At 38.1% G+C, this 12,536-nt stretch overlaps 1 protein-coding gene across 1 annotated transcript in view; it reads right to left on the reverse strand.

Moving 5' to 3' along the window:
- LOC140064274 (cadherin-like protein 26) overlaps window positions 1-12,536 on the reverse strand; it is a 62,055-nt gene that overhangs the window by 16,314 nt on the left and 33,205 nt on the right. Inside the window, exons 3-12 of the mRNA XM_072110994.1 lie at window positions 9,138-9,254; window positions 8,361-8,519; window positions 7,820-7,967; window positions 6,365-6,531; window positions 5,611-5,739; window positions 3,828-4,013; window positions 3,073-3,344; window positions 1,497-1,639; window positions 666-902; window positions 98-319 (exon numbers count right to left, since the gene is read on the reverse strand). Coding sequence (XP_071967095.1) covers window positions 98-319; window positions 666-902; window positions 1,497-1,639; window positions 3,073-3,344; window positions 3,828-4,013; window positions 5,611-5,739; window positions 6,365-6,531; window positions 7,820-7,967; window positions 8,361-8,519; window positions 9,138-9,254 — 1,780 coding nt within the window. The remainder of the gene's footprint in view (window positions 1-97; window positions 320-665; window positions 903-1,496; window positions 1,640-3,072; window positions 3,345-3,827; window positions 4,014-5,610; window positions 5,740-6,364; window positions 6,532-7,819; window positions 7,968-8,360; window positions 8,520-9,137; window positions 9,255-12,536) is intronic.

Here is a 12,536-nt window from a genome sequence, read left to right on the forward strand (position 1 = left end):
GCAAATTATGTAGTTGAACAATAGGAAACAAAAATAAGTGCATAACTGATCCTTATGGACATATGAATATACATTATGGACACCATCCTATACTTACATAAGACCAAGAGAAGAGTCCCGATGATGGCTCCAATAGCCCCACCACCCATTGTATGGGAGGCTGGCTCCAACTTCTCACAATTCTCTCCATCCGGACAGCTGCACACCCGTACATTGAGAACCTGTTGACTGTAAGATCCTTGTCTGTCATAAATTTCCAGGGGTATGGTGTAGTTTCCCTTGCTGAGGCTTTGTCGCATTGAGATTTCAACAGATCTTTCTGCAAAACAATTTTTTTTAAGAAACCACAACTAAATAATTTGTTATGTTTCCACTAATATGTGCAAATTGACAATCACACAATATGAAAATGTTTAAGTCTGACTACTGGATCTTTCCTATAAGCAGAAATGAGAGTTCAACTGGTGGGACCTTACCAGTCTTGCAAATGGGATTTAATGGGAATATGATGGAATTAATGTACCACCCATAGATTTCCAAAGAGTGATCACACTTGTTCCACCACTGCCTTTCTCTATATTTGATACAACAGACAGTCTCCTTTATTATAATTATTCATAATAGGTGGAATCCAAATTATGCACAGAGCTAAGAAGTAGACTCACCAGAGTTTTGTGCGATATCCCAGCTTTCCTTCACACTTCTAGAATGATCTGCTGCAACTTCGAACCTAAATGGTCCAGCATATGGATCCAGATCTTTGTCTACAGCCTCCACAATAAATGGCATTTTGTTCTGCAGCTCACATCTCTGGAGGTAAGGTGTGACTAGCTGGGGAGTGTTGTCATTGACATCTGACAGGTAGAGGAGAACAGTACCCGACCCTGTAGCTGGAGGTTCCCCTATGATCAAAGAAAAATAAATTAGAATATTTATTTCTTATAAGAAATCAGAAGAAAAGAAGTACGGGCAGTCCCCAGGTTACATAATAGATCGATCCTTTCGATCTGTTCTTAAGTTGAATTTGTATGTAAGTCGAAAATGTTTTGCCCCAGTGACAATTGGAGTTTTAAAGTTATGTGTTGTCATGTGAACAAGGATTATCAAAAAAAAACCTTCATTACAGGCACCTTACAGCTGATCATTGAAGCCTGGGACTATAGTAAAGCATCCAGAGGACACAGTGGGCAGAGAGGTCTGTCTTTAACTAGGGCTCATCTGTAAGTTGGGTGTCCTTAAGTAGGGGACCGCCTGTATCCTTGTTTCCACACACAGCCTTGCTCTTATCAATTATTTTATAATGAGTTGAGGACTTTATGATGAGTTATATGAGTTGAGGACTTTAAAGTGCTTATGCACCCATTCCTGAGGTATTGCTAGTCAACGCGTACACATTCTTAGACATAAATGGCTCCTTCCCTCACCGACAGGGGTCATTGAGATAACACAGTTGAGATTACAATGGGTATATATTCTACTGTATCATATATTCTTACCATCATCTATAGCATTAACAACCACTTTATATATGGTCTTGTTAACATAAGGAGATTCTCTGTCCAGCTCTTGAGTTGTTTTAAGAACACCAGTATTTTCATCCACGGTGAACCAACCAGCCGGGTCTTCAGCTATTATATACCTGTCAATCAAAAAGTTACTTGAATTTACTAATACACAGAAACACCGAAGACCATTATTCCATGTATCTGGTCATGATTTCCACCTCTAGGACTAGGCAATTTGAGTCAGTAAAGGGAACCGGTCATCAGGTTTTGACCTAGTAAACTAATGAAAGGTTGCTGCATCTTACAATAATAATAATAATTCCTTTATTTATATAGCGCCAACAGATTGCACAGCGCTGCACAGAGCTTGCCATATCAGTCACTGTCCCCATCACAATACACATAATTTAGCATCAATGTCCATCAGTTTGGATACATGGAGCTGGGGACTAGCTGTGAGCGTGCATGTGTGAAATTTGAATGTATATCCATTTCTTATACATATCATTTAAGCTTTGTCTATAATTCTTATTTTTTAAAGGCCATAACAGCTTCAACAATAGACCAAATACATTTTATTACAAATGTAGGCATGTATCTTTGGCTTTTTGAAGTAGAAAACCACTGGTTTATGTATTTTTCTTCTCCATTTGAACAAAAAACATTCTTAGAAAAGTGGCGATTGCTGTGAGGCCTGTGTCCTGCCATAAATGTGGCACTGACTGCACCAGGGCAAGCCAGAATAAGAAATGTCAGACTTGATTCATGCCTTTCCCAAATGTGTGCAACATTTTATACAGTGTTGCCCTCTCTTAAAGAATGAGTTTGCTTAAAGGGGTTGGCCATTTTACCCCATGTTTTTTGTCCTGTGTGTGTAAGTGTAGGAGGCAGGATATTAGGTACTTCACCAATGTGCATCTATTAATATTTCTGCTCTGCTTTCCTGATACGCAACGTGAAGCCTCCTGTCTTCTACCTCATCAGCCAGACATTCCTGTCCATAAGATGGCCACAGATGGAGGGTCATGTGATCGTATCTGTCCATGAACATTCGCCAGACAGAGATCACATGACCCTCCATCTGCGGACATTTTATGGACAGAAATGTTTGGCTGAGAGATTAGAAGTGCCACTAATTGGGGCTGCTGGTCGCCTGCCCTGATAAATGGACAGCCTCTTCCTTTACCCCCTGACGGATCTTTGCATCTAGAGCCCTAGAGAAAGCTTATTCCCTTATGATACCCTGTGCATTTGTTGTGAATTCCCGTTGTGACCCAGGTTCCATTCCTGACTTCTCTCCTCTGCTGCCAGCCCTGACCTTCTGCCTTGTACCTGACTCCGATCCTATGCTGCCTGTCCTGACCTTCAGCTTGTCCATGACTCTGTGTCTGCCTCACGATTCTGTACCTCGTCTTGGCCACCACCGCAGGAAAAGTCTCACCTTTGGAGCCTGTGGTGGTATCCTGCCACAGCAAGTCCAACCTCTATTTAGGACTTCTCAAGAAAGATGCATTTTACACTCAGATACCATGATACAAAGACAAAATATGAATATGTTTGACTTTACCTTATTTTATTTGGGACTCTATCAGGATCAGTTGCGTTAAATGTTGCCAGAATTGTACCCGGCTTTATACCTTCTTTTTCTCTAATAATTTTAGTTGCTGGAGAGAATATAGGAGCATCATTTGCGTCTACCACACTTATGTTGATGGTGACGTTGTTTCGTGCTATTGTTTTGTCCATCCGAAGTTTGTTATCTTGACATGAGAAAAACGGTTCTTCATTCTCAACTGCGATGACAACTGTTTTCGTTGGAGTTCCTTCGAAATCCAGGGGCTGAAAATATTTAGAAAAGCAGTTGTGAATGTTTATACAGCTAAGTAGATATTCATATGGTAAGAATAGGGGTATATGAGCAGACACAATTTTTTGCTATCAAAAATAAGTTCTATGTATCTAAATGATCAAGTTACATTTAGAAGAAAAAGAGGGTCCAAAGAAATGCACAATAATATTTTTTGCTGAAAGAAAAGCAAATTGTTCTTTTCTTCTGATCAGTGACCCAAAAGCCATCTAATATCAAGACCCTGTGTCCCAATGCAGAGTCTGTAACTTGGTCCTGAACCCAGGAGCTATGATATTGATGTTTTATATAACAGTGGGGCATTTAGGCCTCTCAGACACCAAGCTTCATGTAGGATTACTACCTTTGCAACTTATAGATACCCCAGATCCTTTAGCTGATCTTTATTTAAAGCTACACAAATATCTTCAGAACTTTATCAGTTCTTAGACCATGGGTATCCTGCTGATCCTTACCTTTATAATACTGAGAATTCCTTCATTAGTTTCTGGATCTGCCACTAGGTTGTAATTTTCTCTCTCATTTCCGGATAATATCTTGAACTTGGCTTTCCAAGCCGCTGTTTTTGGCTGATCCTTGTCTTCTACCTTTAACCTCAGAATATCATTCTTCACTTCTCCTTCATGAACAGATATCTCATACTGAAAAAAGATCACAACCATAACATCTTGCTCTTCTGTAATAGGTATCAAATTAATAATGGTTTGTGTCAGCACTTGACTCCTCACTGCTATATTGACTCCTTAACACGTTAACCCTTTCCCGTTCTGATATTGCATTTTACTCTCCATCTTCCTAAAGGCACAGAGGTGTATGAGGGCTTGTTAACTGAAGAACAATGTTTCTATAGACTTGACAAGAAAATGCAGCTGCATCATATCCTTACTGGCTTTGTTTAACAGGTCTCACTCTGCCAAATTTGTATAGTTTATGTTTGAATACCTTAAATAAAATGTTAAACTTTAGAGGGAAAAAAACTTAAAAGGATCCGGTCAACAGGAATGAGATTTTTAGCTGGTGACAGTTTCCAATAGCCTAGGGCAGTGGTGGTGAACCTATGGCACTGGTGCCAGAGGCGGCACTCAGAGCCCTCTCTGTTGGTACCCAGACCATCACCCCAGCATTAAGTTCACTTGACTGGACTCAAAGAATCTTCCTACTATGATAGGGGAATTTGCCCTCCTCCTTTCAACTGCATTGGTGTCTTTAGGAGGCTGAACGTTTGAAAGTTGTCAAAGAACGAGGAGAAATAAATTGCTGCTTAAATTGCTGCGCTGGCACTTTGCAATAAATAAGCGGCTTTTGGTTGAAGTTTGGGCACTCAGGCTCTAAAAGGTTCGCCATCACTGGCCTAGGCTATGCTGATTTTAAAAATGCCATTTTCAGCATTCTGAATAATTTCAGTACTTTAATTCAAATTACCTGGCTCCCTACCAGCAGCATGTGGGGAGTCCAGAGGAGAAGGTGGGACAGCTGCAGCTTGTGTGTGCTAGTGTCAGTCTCCTCTCCCCCAAACTCATGCAGCTCCCTCCTCACTTCCTGTATTGTGTATTGAGCAGGCAGTTGAGGGGAGATGGTTGAAGTAGAGGGAAAATTCATGAGGAGATACAGGCTCACAGGCTACAGCTGGCCCCACCACCCACCCCCAATGGGACTCAGCACACAATCCAGGTAATGTCAATCAAACTGTTTAAACTACTGAAATTATTCAGAATGCTGAAAAAAGGCATTCCTCATAGCCCAGGCTTTTAGAACCTGTATAACTAAAAATCACATTCCTATTGACAGATTCACTTTAAAAATTATCTTTGGCATATTCTGAAACCCAAACCTTACGTTTTTGTGTATGCCATTTTGGGAAATGTATAACATTTTGATTCAAATACTTCTGGCTGGTGATATAGCAAAAAGTTGCAGATTTTCCATAAATAAAAATAAATGATGCCCAGCCCTGAGGGCAGATACATCATGAGGCTGAATCGCCAGCATATAATAAATAACTCCAATGTGTTTATTATTTTTTTTATATGTATTCTCAGAAATTTAGTGATTTGTTTTATCCTCAAGAAATTCCTTGAGATAAGTAAAAGACTACTGGCTTTGTGTATAATGTCAGCAGGTAGTTTCCGAATTCCTAAATATCTGATTCATAAAATTCTCGATTTTTTTTATCTATTTAGACAACAAAAATAAAGAGTGCTTTATACATATGGGAATAAAGTGTTTAATAATACTTACTTTGTCGGTGGTGAACACAGGCATATTATTATTCCCATCCTGTATACGGAGAATTACGGTGGCTGTACTTGCCCTGGGTTCTGCTCCATTGTCACGAGCTCCTACAATTAGCCTGATGATGTTTGCAGTCTAAATGACGAATGTTAGAAAACCAACTTGATAATCAAACTCAGCAGCACGGTTTAGTTTTCTATTGTTAAGAAGTCATTGGAGCACTACAGGGATAAACTTATTGGGACTGCTGTTCTGGTTTTAAGGAGTTGACTTGCCTTTTATGCATTTCTGATACTATGACCTATCCGCCAGATACACTAGACAGATCTTTAAGCAAATGGCTTTATGAAGTGTAGCGTTTTGGTGTGTCAGCACAGCTTTTTATTCTTGCATAGTAGTTTTGGTGCAGTCTTCCAGTGGCTTTAATGCTATAGTATAGACAGAGCAGAGGCCTAGCTAAAGCAGGGGAGGCGGCAGGTGGAGCGTTAGCTCTGGGCTTCAGGACTTCAGGGGCCCACTCTATCATTGTCCCTAGAACACTATCCTACTGATAGGTCGTAAGTATCAAAAATGCATAAAAGGGTTCTATACAACTAAGACCACCCCCAACTAGAAATCCATTTCCTGGCAATTACTTTCTATGATGCAAATTTCCCAGTGAATAGGAAGGAAACAATGGTAAATTAAATTATTTAAATTACCATAAGGCTTAGATCCATATATCTAAAGAAGTTAGTATTAATAGAATCGAATTGCAAACCTCAAAATTCAAGCAGCCTTTCCCTCGAATTAATCCATTGACGGGATCAATATTAAATTTCAAATTAGGAGTGTCAGGTATCTGATTAATCAAATAATAGGTAACTTTTGAATTTGCTGTGTCTTCCTTATCATGATCTATTGCTGTGACTTGATAAATTGGGTTATCTGCATAAAAAAAAGAAAAGAATATTGGTAAGTTTCATAACCCAATTACTACTTAAATATTTCTTGTCACCCACCAAAATATATTTAGATAAATAATTTACTAGTTACAATGAATCCTTTCCTGTCACTCCTACTATTCCCTATGACTCTTGGACCTCTTATGTGGCCCTTTCATCCTCAGACTGTAAGCTCTTGTATGGCCCTTTCAGCCTCATAGGCTGTAAGCTCCTGCGAGCAGGGTCCTCACTCCTATTGTTCCATATGACTGTTTGTACTCTGTAATGTAATATTATATTTGTATATGTCCTCTATGATTTGTAAAGAGCTACGGAATATAATGGCACTATATATAAAGATTATTATTATTATTAACAACAACCACCTATCTATCATTCTCTGGGTCCTTTTCAGTTTAATCCGATTTTTGGAAATGTTTTTCCTGTAATGAGCCTGTTTCTTAATGATATATATACCCAGTTTCCCTCAAAATAAGACAACCCCCGAAAATAAGACTTTGTACAATATTTTTCAAGTCTAGAAATATAAGTTCTCCCCTGAAAATAAGACCCAGAGATTGGGGCCAATGTGGCATATTTATCAGGACCTGAAATAGGCTATTTAGCCCTCCCTGCCACCTTCACGCCAGTGAGGCTTGAAGAGGCATGAGGGGGGGGGGGACACGGACTGCCAAGCGGAGGGGGCGGCCGGCACGAGCTCCAGCGTATGATAAATCTCCCCCAATACAACTCTTGAAACTAAGACCGAGTGCCTCTTTGGGAGCAAAAATTAATATAAGACACTGTATTATTTGTAGATATATATTTTAATTTATGTCAATTGGTATGTCTGTCCCATGAAAAAGTTTGCCTTCTTCACTGAAGTAAGTAGGTAGGATTTTTAATCCTAAACAAAGGAGCATATTGGTGGTTTTGTATTAACGGTAGACTGAATTTAGGGGTTCTGAATACTGAAGTGAGGCCCTTCCTTCAAAAAGGAAGGTATAAGGGGTGCTGATTTGTGTGGATGAGCAGGACAGGAAGCAAGTCAAAAGGCTGCATGGGTACATGCTTGCAGATACATGTATAACTAGCACAAAGTAACAGATTGTGATCCTGATATATTGAGCTTCAGTGAGACCATAGCTGGAGTAAAAGACATTGACAGTGAATTTGCTTACAGGAAAGTTCCCATTTAAGGAAATAAATGCTTTTGTTTGCACAATGAAGTTATACAACCTTCCAATCAGGGCCAACTAGGTAGATCAGTCTTGTAGGTATAGATAACTTACCCAGATTTGTAGTTTCCTTTACGTTAATATCATATGTGTTTTTATCAAATACTGGGGCATTATCATTTAGATCCTTTACTTCTACATTAAAAATAAGAGATTTGTCCACAATTTTCCCAGTTGCTCTCTCTGCAGCATCAAAGCGAATCTATAGGTAAAAAATAAAGATGTATATATTAATTCTGTGTTTCTACTGCTTTAGAGAGAACTTTTGTGTCAAAGTCTCAATAAAGGGAGCCTACCCACTACCATCATTATATGGAGCCTATAAAAATTATTTCTTCAAGTGGCTATGGGAAAGCTAAGTGCTTTACTGGATGTGTGAGATAACCTGCAATTGTCTGAGTCATGAGTATATGACTCCTGTGTGTGACTACCTACAAACCAGGTGAGCTGGCTATATTACTATTACACACAATACAAGCCTGTGCTAGGAGAGAATACTCCATTGTTTGCCTGTGACAATGACGCTATATAATGGCATAAAGCCTAGGGCCAGTATATTGTGTGACATATAAGTGACTGGGTTGCTCATACTCACAACAAATAAGGGTGTCAGCTCTCTGTCAATAGCCCGGTTCACATACACCTGACCATTCTGATCATTGATTTGAAACAGCCCAATTTCCGGTGGTTCATCCACTCCAGGTCCACTGATGAGATACCGAATGGAAAAGTTTTCTGCTCTATCATTAAACAGCTGCAAAAATAGAACAATTTCTTAAAATAATTGCAGACCAAGACAATTAAGAAAATATAAAGTTTGAAACTCGTCGGTCCCCCCTTTTTTTTTTTTTTTTTTAACTAAGATGAAAAAAGTAACCCTTTTTAAATTTTTACTTGGCTGAATGCTCTTCTGTGTTTTTGAACATAAAATAATTGCAACGATCAAACTTATAATAACCTTTGGACTAGTAACACTATCCAGTACGCTGAGGTGACAATAGTCACAATAGTTTGACCAAAACATATTGGGCAGGGCGGTGGCTTATTGGTTAGCATTACAGCATTGCAGCGCTGGGGGCCTGGTTCAAGTTCCAGGGTCAACATCTGCAAAGAGTTTGTATGTTCTCTCTGTGTTTGTGTGGGTTTCCTGCAACTATCCAAAAAAATACTGGTAGGGTGATTAGATTGTGAGCCCCATTGGGGACAGGGACCGATTTGGCAAGCTCTGTGCAGCGTTGCGTAATCTGTGTGTGCTATATAAATAGAGGAATTATTAAACAGTAAAAACTTCCATAAATGACTATATGCTGTTAAATCACATATGGCTCAAATAATTTGTTAAAGTTAGAGTTATGTGAACTCAGATACTTACATCTCCAGCATATTTTGGGAAGGGTCCTGGGTCATTCTCTTCCAAGACTATGGTTGTCAAGACCCATCGTCTCTTGGAACGTCGCAGTGGTCGGTGGCTGTCTGGTGTATCTACATGCTATACAGTGAGAATTGGTCATTCAATACACGCTTTAGTTTAAAGTGCTACTGAACAAGAATCCTTTAATGGGAAAAAAATGTATAAAGGGGCAAAATCAGCCAATAACTGGCTAGGGCGTGCCATTGCTGAGCCACCTACAGTGTTTGACTTGTCATTTCCTGTTTTATTGGGGGGACTAGAAGGTAGGGAACAGTAGGGAACATAGAGATGTCAAAATGGAGTGAGGTGAGAAATTGGACTAAATACAATGGAGCGCTTTTCAACCTTCTATTTTTTTACAAAGGTTCAGGTAATACTTGTGAGCATAGACTACAGTTTGAGGGGTATTTATTAATCTGACTTCCACAGTTTCTCATCTAATTGTGCACGGGAAAAATTGGCTTACACCTGGTATAATATAATAATATATTTATACACAAAGTCAGGCAGAAAATAGTCATGTATCCGACTTGCTCGATACTTTGTGCACTAAAGCGGGCGTGGTTTAGGTTTTGTCGAGCCCTACAATGTTTTTATTAAATTAACGTTTGTGTCATAAAAAGCTGACAACGGACCAAGTAATTATTGGAAAAAATCTTCAGGGACATAAATAAAAGGTTGTTGCAATAGATTAAGCTTTATTGCATCTATAAACATAATTATGAATTGTGAAAAGTGTTTTCAAACAATGCACACATGTGTTAAGGTGTGATAGGAGCTGTATGGAGAGGGTTTCCTGGCTGAGCTCTTTCCATGCTGGGCTGGTAAGAATGTTGTTTAAACCCTTAACTACTTGGGCCTTTTTCATTTTTGTGTTTCTGTTTTTTGTTCCCCAACTTTAAAAATCCCTAATTTTTATTATTTTTCCATGTACATAGCTGTAGGAGGGCTTGTTTTCATTGTAACAAATTGGACTTCTAATGATGGTATTTAATACCATGCCATGTACTGGAAAACAGCAAAATAATTCCAAAATGAGTGGGAATTCCAGAGTAAATAATAGGCAAGAATTTTTTATTTAATAATAGGACTACGTGTTTCGACGCTGGTACAGCGTCTTCATCAGGCTGAGAATACAGCAGCTAAAAGACAATAATAATATAAAAAGTACACAGTCAAGAGAAAGCATAGGTAAATAAAAGATAAAGTTATGATAACAGTAATAATAACAATAATAATATATGCACAGAATAAACATTTAGTTCATAGCTGATAAGTTATAGGTAATTTAACTACAGTGCATAAATAAATAGAAAATTATTTGGAAAGCTAGATAACACTAAACACTAAAACATGATCCTCATGTTCATGAATCTGTCAACTTCATTTTATGCCATGCAAAGATGTTTCCTCCTGCCTTTATTAAGTACCCATTATTGGAAATAAAATATATAGATAGGGAAAATTGTCTAGGTTTAAACACAGACCTCCATAGTATTGAGTGTGCATGTTCGTGCAATGTACGTAACATAATATAACGCAATGCACATATAGATACCCTGGCTACAGTGCAAAAGTGAGAAAATTCATATAAAACATAAAACTTTTAATTATTCCATTAAAAGCGATACAACACCTCCCAAATTTACATGTATAGATATACTTCCTGTATATAATTATAGCTCCATATGTGCTGTTATAAATGTGTTAGTACATAGGTGATATGCATGCATATACATATGCAGGTGGAACAGGGAAATACATGAATAAAAGAGCAATCTGATGGGTAACACTGTTATTAGGTGCAATTATGTATGCACAACTCAAATGACTGTACTACCAGTGGTAGCCAGTGGTACTCACCAGTGGAGTGCCTGCAGTGTTGGCGTGTCCCTATTCTCAGCTAAATTATAGCTTATGATGTGCAATAAATTAGCTATAAATTAGGTTATAAATTAGCTGAGAACAGGCACGTTCCAACACTGCAGGCACGCCACTGAGTCACAGTTCATGCACTGGTGAGCACCATTACTTCTGCCAACTACCAAACTTCCCTAGTTAGTACACAGTCATTTGAGTTGTGCCTACATAATTACACCTAATAACAGTGTTACCCATCCGATTGCTCATTTATCCTTGTATTTCCCTGCTTCACCTGCATATGTATATGCATGCTTATAACCTATATAATAACACATTTATAGCAGCACATATGGAATTATAGAATTATGCAAGTATACTATATGTGTATTGCTTTATAATATGCTATATACATTGCACAAACATGCACACTCAATACTATGGAAGTTTGTGTTTAAATCTAGACAATTTTTATCATATTTGAGGATCACGTTTTAGTGTTTATTCAAGCTTTCCAAATAATTTTATTTTTATTTTTGTAACTAAATTAATTACATATAATTTATCAGCTAGGAACTAAAATTTGTATTCTATGAATAAATTATTATTATTGTTATAATTACTATTATAATACCTTTATTTTTTATTTACCTCTCCTTGCTCTTGACTGTATACTTTTTATATTTTTATTGTCTTTTAGCCTCTTTATCCTCGATGTCGTGCCGGTAGCGCTCTGACTCTATTTTTACATGCGCTATTTTTACATGTTTTAACATGATTATTGATATTGATTATTGTCCCTGGTTTTGGGCCAGATGCTGCAACCAGTACCTTTTAAACCAACCATACCAACACATGTATCACAATGTGCCCCTTCTCTTCCTTTCATTTTTTCCTCCCCCCTACTTGCTCACTTTTTGTAGTAAGCCTTTGTAGTCAGGCATGGCAAACGATTTAGAAAATTAGCTGCAGTGTTACATTTAGGCCATGTGATGGTGCTGCTTGCCCGACGATAACATTTAATTTTCATGTTGAAATTGTGTTTTGATATACTGGCACTTTTTTTAGATCAATCTGATTTCAGGACTAGAGAGATAGCCTATACACAAGGGCATTAAGCAGATGTCCAAGGCTAACTCAATCTACTTTGGGATTTTTTGGGGGGACAATCTTGTGGACATTTGGGAGACATATGTTAAAATTAGAATAGCCCTGTGTCCAATTCTCCCCAAAGACACATCAAGAATGTTTATTCAAACATTTTTAGTTTTAACTGGGAAATGGAACAACTATTATATCATGCAATTAGAAAGGAAGCAAAGGGCTCAGAAGTTGACACAGAGTTTCGATTTGATCTGTTTCAACAAAAGCAGATTTTTCACATTTCCACAGGTGCTGGAAATCATTTGCATCAAACACTATAGATGGATGGCACATAGATGACATACTGTATTTGTGTTTTACATTTTATACTTAGATATTTTAGTATGTCATTTTTGG

This window comes from Engystomops pustulosus, chromosome 6 (assembly GCF_040894005.1).
Source record: "Engystomops pustulosus chromosome 6, aEngPut4.maternal, whole genome shotgun sequence".
NCBI lineage: Eukaryota > Metazoa > Chordata > Amphibia > Anura > Leptodactylidae > Engystomops > Engystomops pustulosus.